The sequence below is a fragment of the Antrostomus carolinensis genome, unplaced genomic scaffold (genome assembly GCF_000700745.2).
Source record: "Antrostomus carolinensis isolate BGI_N321 unplaced genomic scaffold, ASM70074v2 scaffold28698, whole genome shotgun sequence".
NCBI classification, from domain to species: domain Eukaryota; kingdom Metazoa; phylum Chordata; class Aves; order Caprimulgiformes; family Caprimulgidae; genus Antrostomus; species Antrostomus carolinensis.
The window spans coordinates 4,830-13,668 of record NW_010332801.1 but is presented as its reverse complement, the minus strand read 5'-3'; the positions used below and the strand labels follow the sequence as shown (position 1 = coordinate 13,668).

Here is an 8,839-nt window from a genome sequence, read left to right as displayed (position 1 = left end):
AGCCTCCCTGCGTGTGCCCCCTCGTCCCTCTGGAGCCTCTCAAGCCTGATGACTGGCTCTGCGTTTCTTAATGCATATAAATGCCAGAAGGACGTGCTTCTCCTTGCTCACTCCCCCGACTCCTCCTGCCCACGGCCCTCCTGGGCTTTGTCAGGCAGGTGGCAGGGATGCAGGCAGCCTGCCAGGGCTCTTGGCTCTCCCGGCTCTTTTAAAAGGTCCTCCTCTATGTGGGGACTTGGGGTGTGCTTCCTGCAAACTAGGATTTTGCATCCAGTGCCGTGGTGGAGCGGGGCAGGGACAGCAGGCCAGGGGACTTTTCTTGCAGCTTGTTAGCAACCGTCCCTGGCTAATGCTTTGGTGCTGCTGGTGGTCTTAAAAGCAGGTTGGGGACAGCTACGCCCTGCTGAGGTGTTTGTATGTGGTAGGTGTGCTGGAGAGCATCACAAAGCTGCTGGTGGCTCAGGATCTGCTGCTCTGGTCCAGCCAGCAGCTGCAGGCGCACTCAGGTGATGCTGCTCTGCCCGAGGGGATCGGGGTGGGGACAAGGGCATGGTGGTGCCCCTCCGAGGGGGCCACTGGCTAGTGATTGAGGCTGGGATGGTGAGACAAAGTGCATGGCAGCTCCTTGGTTTGGGACACGCTGTGCGCAGCAGTGTGTGACTAGGTGAGGTTGTCCTTAGCATCTCGCAGGTCCCTGCACTGGGGAAGTGTCTTCTTCTGGGGCAGGAGGTGGTGGGGGGCGTTTTGTTAGGCTGCCTGTTGGAAAAGGATGAAGCAGCAGAGTCTCTGCTGGGCAGGGTGGAACAGGCTTGACACTGTGCAGGAAAACTTTCTAACCCCACGCTTCTTGTCTTTCTCCCTCTAGGGCTGACCGGACTGGCCGTACCCACGATGCCCTGAATGCCAAGCGTAGCAGAAGCAGAGGAGACTGTGTGCCGTTAGCTCCTCCTCCCTCGTCCCTTTAGTTTGGGTTTGTTTCTATTTATTTTGTGGCTGGGTTTGGGCATGGCCTTGGCCGGATGCGAGGCTGCTGCAATGCGGCTCCTTTGGCTCAAGCATCACTTGTCCGTCAATGTGTGGACCTTGCTGCTCTTGGGGAGCACCTGGCTACCGCTGGCGGAAGGCAGCCCCAAGTCTCCCTTTAGGACTTTCCCGGTTACAGACTGGAGCTTGACACACTTGGTGGTCCACAACAAAACCGGGGAGGTCTACGTGGGGGCTGTCAATCGGATCTACAAGCTCTCCAATAACCTCACGCTCCTGCGGACCCATGTAACGGGGCCTGTGGAGGACAATGAGAAGTGTTACCCTCCACCCAGCGTTCAGTCCTGCCCGCATGGGCTGGTCACCACCAACAATGTGAACAAACTGCTGCTGGTGGACTACTCGGGGAACCGGCTGATCGCCTGCGGCAGTGCCTCCCAGGGTATTTGCCAGTTCCTGCGGCTGGATGATCTCTTCAAATTGGGTGAGCCCCACCACCGCAAGGAGCACTACCTCTCCAGTGTCAACGAGTCAGGCACCATGTCTGGGGTCATCATCGAGGTGCTGAACGGGCAGAACAAGCTCTTCATTGGGACGCCCATTGATGGGAAGGCAGAGTTCTCCCCCACCCTTCCCAGCCGCAAGCTGATGGCCAACGAGGAGAATGCAGAGATGTTTGGCTTTGTCTACCAGGACGAGTTTGTTTCCTCCCAGCTCAAGATCCCCTCGGATACACTCTCCAAGTTCCCCACCTTTGACATCTACTACATCTACAGCTTCAGCAGCGAGCAGTTTGTTTACTACCTGACCCTGCAGCTGGACACACAGCTCACCTCGCCCGACTCCACTGGGGAGCAGTTTTTCACCTCCAAGATCGTCCGCCTCTGCGTGGATGACCCCAAGTTCTACTCCTACGTGGAGTTCCCCATTGGCTGCGTGCAGGATGGCATAGAGTACCGCCTGATCCAGGACGCCTACCTGACCAAGCCTGGTAAGGCTTTGGCCAAGTACCTGGGCATCTCGGAGCGCGAGGATATCCTCTTCACCATCTTCTCCCAGGGCCAGAAAAACAGGGTTAAGCCTCCCAAGGAGTCTGTGCTCTGCCTCTTCACGTTGAAGAAGATCAAGGATAAGATCAAGGAGCGTATCCAGTCGTGCTACAGAGGGGAAGGGAAGCTCTCGCTGCCCTGGCTCTTGAATAAGGAGCTGGGCTGCATCAACTCGGTAAGTTCCCACTTGTCTCTACCCACGCCAGGCTGTTCCTGGCTCCTGGCAGTGCTCATTGCCCGGACCCTTCCCAGTGACCTGACCTGAGCTGTGTTTTCCCAGTGGGAGGACTGGTGCTGTTAGGGCTGGGTGCTCAGCTTGCTCAGTGGCATTCCTTGTGGAGATCATGGCTTCATTTTAGGGTGGCCATCTGGCTTTGGGTTGCACTGGTGCCTGTGGAGAGCCCCAGGCAATGGGCCCCATGCTGGTATGGGTGCCTGCTTCTGGTTCCCCTATCCTGTGGATTTGGGGGGTGTTGGTGAGCTGGGCTGGGAGGGCAGGATGCTCCGTCCTCAGGGCATCTGCTGCAGCTCTGCTGGGGAGTCCCTCACAAGATGGCATGTGTGAAATTGTGAGTGTCGTTTCGCCTGGGGCTTGGGGTGGCTGAGCAGAAGGTGGTGGGGGCAGTAGGATGCGGGGGCTGGGAGTGCAGACCTGTTAGAGAGAGGCACAGAGGTTGGTGGTCCCAGTAGGAGTTGGTCATGTTCAGCATGAAGAGACCACATCCTCTCCGTGGGGTGCTGGAGAGGAGGACAGAAGGCACAAGGTGCCATGAATGAGGTGGGTTTTGAGTGTGACTAATGCAAACTGTCACCCAGAGGTGTTGGAGGCAAGTGCTGACATCCCAGAACAGTGATTCCCAACCAAGGAACATGATGTGTCCTCCTACCTGGTGCCCACGTGGGCTTGTCTGGCCCCCATTTGTGGCTCAGCTGCTCTCTCTGGGGCCTGTGAGTGGTGGGGAATGGGGGACCTTTGTGCTTGGCTCTCTGGCTTTGTTTTCCAGCTGTTAGTATTTCTGGATTTTTTTCCAGGCAGTGTTCTAAACCACAAGTGGTTGCAGGGACGCTACAACTCTGAGGTGGTCTTATGCTGGGCATCACTAAGCTGGGCTGGTAGTCCCCAGGCAGGGTCAGATACCTGGCAGAGAGGGGTTTTGGAGTGTGGTGTGTGTGTTTGGGAGGGTCTGGTGGAGGTCCTGACACCCCTGCTGTCACCCACTTCCCCCCAGCCCCACTTGCTGGTGCTTGGCACCCATCACTGAGCCCCCAGCCCTGCCCAAGGAGGGGTTTGGGTGGCTGGTGGTGCAGGTGGGTGGGCAGGGATCCCTGTGGAGCAGCCCTGCTTTCCCTGCCGCCGTCCTCCCTGCAGCTCTGGAGGAGACAGCTAACAGCTGCCTGACAAAGTAAAGGGTTTGCTGTCAAGAGCGCTGGGCTCACAAATCAGATTTTGGCTTTGAACTAATTCAATTTTGCTGGAAAATGATGAAATCGTTACACTGCTGCCTGTTGGGTCGTGCAGATGCTGGCTCCGGCAGAGGAGATGCTCGCCACCGCCTCCCGCGCTCCCAGCTTGCCTCCCCCAGCACCCCACGGCAGCATTGTGGGGAGGGGGCTCTGCTCACCTGTATTTTGGAGGTGGTTTCATGCTAGGAGGGTCCTGGGATTGCTACCTGGTGGCCAGCCCGAGCAAGTAGGTGGATCTCAAGGTTCTTTTTGGATCCTGCGGACTTGCCAGGTGGAAGGATGCGTGCAACGATGGGAGGTGCTTCCTGCTTTCGAATGGGTTGTGTTGGGGGGTGCTGCTCTCCCTCAGGGGAACCAGGTGGTGTTTTCTGTCCCCGTCCTGCTCTGGCTGCCAAGCAGAGCTGGGAAAGGCATGGCTGGATCGTGAGTCAGGCCCTCAGCCCCTTGCTGTGCTAAGCGCAAGCCAAACCAGACCCCGTGGAGCATGTGACCTCTTTCTGGCAGGAATTTCTGTGCCCCTAATAAAATGCAGCCACCTCTGGGGTGGGTGGTGGCAGTGACAGATCTCTTGGTGGTGAGGGCTGGCCAGAAGATAAAAGAGCATGCTGGTTTTTTTTATTTTTAAGGAGGCAGAATGTCATTGCTCGAGTCAGTAGTTGCTTGGGATTTACACTCCATCCATATGGAGAATGTTCCAGTAGCTCTCTTGCTTCTTTCCTTTGCGGCAGCAAGGGGCTGAGGCTGGTCCATGCTGGAGGAGGCTTTGCCTGTGCCCTGATCCCAGAGCTCGAGCAGTGCAGGGCTGAGGGATGCTCATCCCTGGGTGCTGCAGGGCCGCTCTGATGCTCTGGAACTGGTGCTGGAGCCAGGAGGAGAGGCTGCCAGGCTTGGCAGCCAGCTTGGGAGATCTTAGTGGTTTGTCCCTGGTGCTGGCAAGCAGAGTGAATTCCTGTCTTCTCTTTCTCTCTCTCCTGGGATCCAGTGATCTGGCAGTGGGAAGAGAAGGGGAGGTGACTTGGGAGCGAGACCCTTCACCCTGGTGCAGTCAGACCTGAGCACAGACTTGCACGTGCAGCAGAGGCACCTTGTGGGACAGTCTGGTCCATTCCTCTGCCCCAGCCCCGCTGCCTAAATCGCTCCTGAGCCCGGCCAGAGGTTTTGCTGCTCACAGTGTTTCACTGAAGGGGGGTTCAGGGTTGTGTAGCCTGGCTTTTTGTGAAATGCAGGGGCTGAGATCTGTGTGTCAGTGGCTAGACGTGCTCAGGGCATCTGCCCAGCGTGCCTGTCCCCAGGACAGGGGGACCAGACTCTGATGTAGCTGGGCTGGGAAAGGGCGATGGGTTGGAGCTGGAGTGGAGATGTTGCAGCAGGGAGTGATTTGGGGTTCCTTGACCCCTGGGCAGGAGGTGGGCAGCAGCCTTCCCAGGGCTGCCCCAGGGAGAGAATGAGTTTTGAGTCCTTGGTGGGGCTTACTGCCCAGCCTGCTGGCACAGGGCAGTGGCTGGTGACAAACTGGGCCAGGATAAGTCAAATCCTTCCTGGGGGCAGCCAGAAAAATGCAGGTGTTAATGAACCGAACCACACTGAGATTATTCGTGGGCAGCGATTAATGTGCAGAAAGTCTGGCATCCCAGCCTGGCACTTGGTACCTGCCTCCTGCATCCTCCATCGTGTCCCCTGCATCCTCCATCGCAGCCCCTGGCAGGGCACAGGGGAGTGGGTGAGCCTGAAATGGTGTTAACTGGCGAATTACTGGCTAATTAATAATGCTGAGCGGTGCGAGCCTTGCCTCTGCTGTCTGCTCCCTCATTGCTTTCGTAAGTGGGCTTGAAGGGAGGCAATGAGACAAGGCATGTCAAGGAGATGCTCGCTTCCCGCTTGCTTGATGCTGCGAGCCTACTTTCCCTGCTCCTGCAGGCCGCTTTCCTTGGGAAATCTGAGTTTCCTGACCCAATTTGGGGGAGGCAGGTTAGTGCTGGGAGATAGAAGGCTGCTGCAGCGGGAGCCTGGGGTGTCTGGGGTCCAGGGGCAGCCAGAGAGGTGCCAAAGGAAAGCACTGAAATAAAAAACAAACAAACAAAAGAAAAAATAAACACCCCCAAACCTCCAAAACAAACAGCACCCCCTTTGCAGTGGGCTGAGGCTCTGCAAACACCCGTGCAAATGGGGGAGCAGGGAGAGCTCGCTGCCTCCTGCAGATCCCAGCATCTGCGAGCTGAAACGCTGCAAGGTCACTGGCCCTCGCGTGCCGTGGTGCGTGTCGGTCCCTCCACCTTGCCTCTCCCGCATCCTCTGGGGACATCGGTCGGTGCCATAACCCTGGTACTGCCGCCCTCGGCCCAACCTCACTGTGCTGCCTGCCTGCGCTTCCCGAACCAGGTGGTTTGCTGTTAATGAGCTAATTGTCAGCGTAATTATTTATCGAGGTGGTGTCGGCATCGCGGCGGCAGCGGCGGGTGCTCCTTGTGGTCCCGGAGCGCAGCTGTATTTGTCGTTTCCCAGAGAGTTTGTTGAGACAAGGCAGAGAGGAGTAAACACAGTAAACATCTCTCCTCTTGCGTATTCAGCAGCCAAGGGTTTGGGAAAGCAGCTGATTGATTGTGGAGAGAGCAGAAGCTGCACCCAGGGGCTGCCAGGGTGTAAATACCTTCACGGCATTGCCCTGAACCCCTCTGCTGTGCTGGTGGCAGGATGGAAGGTGCTGGGATGCTTTACCAGGGCTGTCAGGACCAGAGAGTGTTTTTTCCCAGCAAAGCACCTGAAGGATCCTGGGTATCCGGATGGGAGCTGGGTATCAGCTGGAGTGTCGCTCCCATCTCACTCAATAATTGGGAAGATAATCTTCTCGGATCTGCTGTTTTAAAATGTCTAGGCTGGTGATGCAGAGGAGGGTGCTTTGTGCCTGTGCTGGCCGATGGTTGGGAGAGGGCACTTGCAAGGCTGGGATTCAGAGGATGGGTGGAGAGGTCCTAATTCCCCTTCCCACCTTTTCCTGTGGTTTTGGAGCACATGGTGCCCCACATTCCTGTTTTCGGGATCCCTGCATCTCTCATGCCTGGCTGTGGGAGTTCCCCCAGTTTAGGGAAGGATGAGCAAAGGTCAGGTGGGGAAGGGTGTCCGTCTTTGGTCATGTACTAACTCAGACACACAGCAAAAGCAGAAGTTGGAGGAACTGAGGAAGTGGCTCAGCATTCCCAGTCTGCTCGGGGAGGCTGAACGTGACTGTCTGGCATTGTTCCCAGTCCCCCCACACTGGAAGGCTGACATGACACTGGTTCCCCACTGCAGCTGGGAGTGGGACCACTGGCTTTGGGACTGGTGTGGTGGCACAGCGAGGAGGGCGAGCAGCCTTGCCGTGGCTGCGGGAGGCTGAAGCCATAGTGCACTATGCTGGGGCATGGAAAGCGCCGTGTTTTCCCTCCTCCTGTGTTTTCCCTCCTCCCCATGGGTGTCTTGAGCTGCTGGTGGGAGCTGGTCCGGGCTGACCCTTGCTTCCCAGGCAGGAGTGAGCAGGAATAGTGGAGCTATGTACTGCCCTTGCGTACGTGGAGCTTGGGAGCTCGGCGCTTTCCCATATGCTCCGTGCACATGCTGTATGGATTTAAAACCCCTTGGGGACTGGCATGCATTTGGAGGTTGCTGCTTGCCAAAAAAACTCTCTCCCCTTTAAATTCAAAGTTACATAAGGAACCTCATGAAGCAGAAAAATCCCGTGGCCAGGGCATGCTGTCTCCCTGTCAGCCGTGCCTGTCTTGCTCCCCTAACCTCCTGCATCCAGGCTTGCTGCCACCCTTGGGGATTTTTCCAGAGCCCCTCGCTGCCAGGGGCTGGGGGTGGATTTTGCTGGTGCCATATGACCGTGTGAGGCCACTGCCTAGTGTGGGACCTCCAGGAGGCCAGTGTGTTCCCCAGGCTCTATACCCCTGACCGGGGTCTGTTCTGCTCAGCAGGTCAGGGTAATGTGGCAGGGATGCTCGATGGAGGGGACAAGTGCTGTGGACCAGCTCCTGGTTCCACTCCCCTACTTGAATCGTGGCTTTCACAGGGGGCATCTCTCTGGCTTCGCCTTGCCCATTGCAGGACCATCCTCACTGGAGGTCCTTGCCATCACAGCCAGTGCCTTTGCCCAGGCAGAGCTTGCAAAGCTGCTCCCCGCCCTGCGGGTGAGCGCTGACCCGAGGAGGCAGCTGGCTGAGCCAGGCGCCTTGTCTGGGGCAAGGCGGCACGGAAAAAATGCGGGGATTTCCCCAAGACGTTCCTGCGGGAGGAGGAACAGGGCTGGCAGGTGGGAAGTGTGTTTGCTGGAGTCTCTGCTATGTGAAGTGAGGCTCTTTCAGGAGCCCTGACCCGTTTATCTTGGCACAGCCTTGGCTGGGAAGTGTTTTGTCTGTGGGGGAAGGCTGGGGCGCAGGATTCAGTCCCTCCTGCCTTACTGCCAAGCCATTGTCTTTTTGAAGCTAGCGTCGGGGTGAGGAAGAGAGGGGTGTGTGTGCTGGGGAGCTCGTGCCAGCATCCCACGTGTCTGAGATGGCAGCAGGGATGGAGGGGAGCAGGGATGCTGCGCTGGCTCCCGCTGGGTTTGTAAGTGCTGCTCTGAAAGATGCAGAGGACCGAGAGCCTTGGTCTTGGTCTGTGAAGCTTGTTCAGATGCAGAGAAGGGCTTGCATGCCTTGGATGCGTCCCAAGTGCCTTACGTCAGCGTGGAGGGAATTTTAGGGAAGCATCAGCTCACCCCTTCCCTTGACTGGGACAGGAGGGGCAAGGAATGGGGCTTCCAAAGCTGCCATAGCAAATGGGGTGGAGGTGGGAGATGGCTGATGGCCACCTGGGACAGCACGTTGAGGCATTGGCAAAAAGCTCATCTCTCTCCTTTTCTTTTGACAGCCGCTGCAGATCGATGACAATTTCTGTGGCCAGGATTTTAACCAGCCTCTGGGCGGGACTGTCACCATTGAGGGGACCCCACTCTTTGTGGATAAGGAGGATGGGATGACCTCGGTGGCTGCCTATGACTACAGAGGACAAACTGTCGTCTTTGCAGGCACACGAAGCGGGAAGATCAAAAAGGTAGGAAAACCTTTGGTGATGCTGATGGGGAGGGATGACAGCTCACCTCACCAGCCCTTTGGGGTACAGGTAGGGCTGTGCCTCTCTCGTTGTGTGACTGGACATATTGGGGATAACATGCAAAGGACCAGTGAGAGGCAACTGCCCCTTGTGCCTCTCTGCCAACCAAATTTACAAAACCTCTGTCTTTTGGAAGGGTTCTAACCTAGGGGAGTTGAGTCCTGGCCACTGGTGGACCAGAACCCGTACCATTGTGTCTCAGGGCAGGTGGGTTT

At 57.1% G+C, this 8,839-nt stretch overlaps 1 protein-coding gene across 1 annotated transcript in view; it reads left to right on the top strand.

Moving 5' to 3' along the window:
- Window positions 1-1,029: 1,029 nt before the first annotated feature.
- Window positions 1,030-8,839, top strand: part of LOC104529355 (plexin-A1) — a gene marked incomplete at its 3' end in the record, with an annotated part of 9,107 nt that continues 1,297 nt past the window's right edge. Inside the window, exons 1-2 of the mRNA XM_010173643.1 lie at window positions 1,030-2,208; window positions 8,382-8,564. Coding sequence (XP_010171945.1) covers window positions 1,036-2,208; window positions 8,382-8,564 — 1,356 coding nt within the window. The remainder of the gene's footprint in view (window positions 2,209-8,381; window positions 8,565-8,839) is intronic.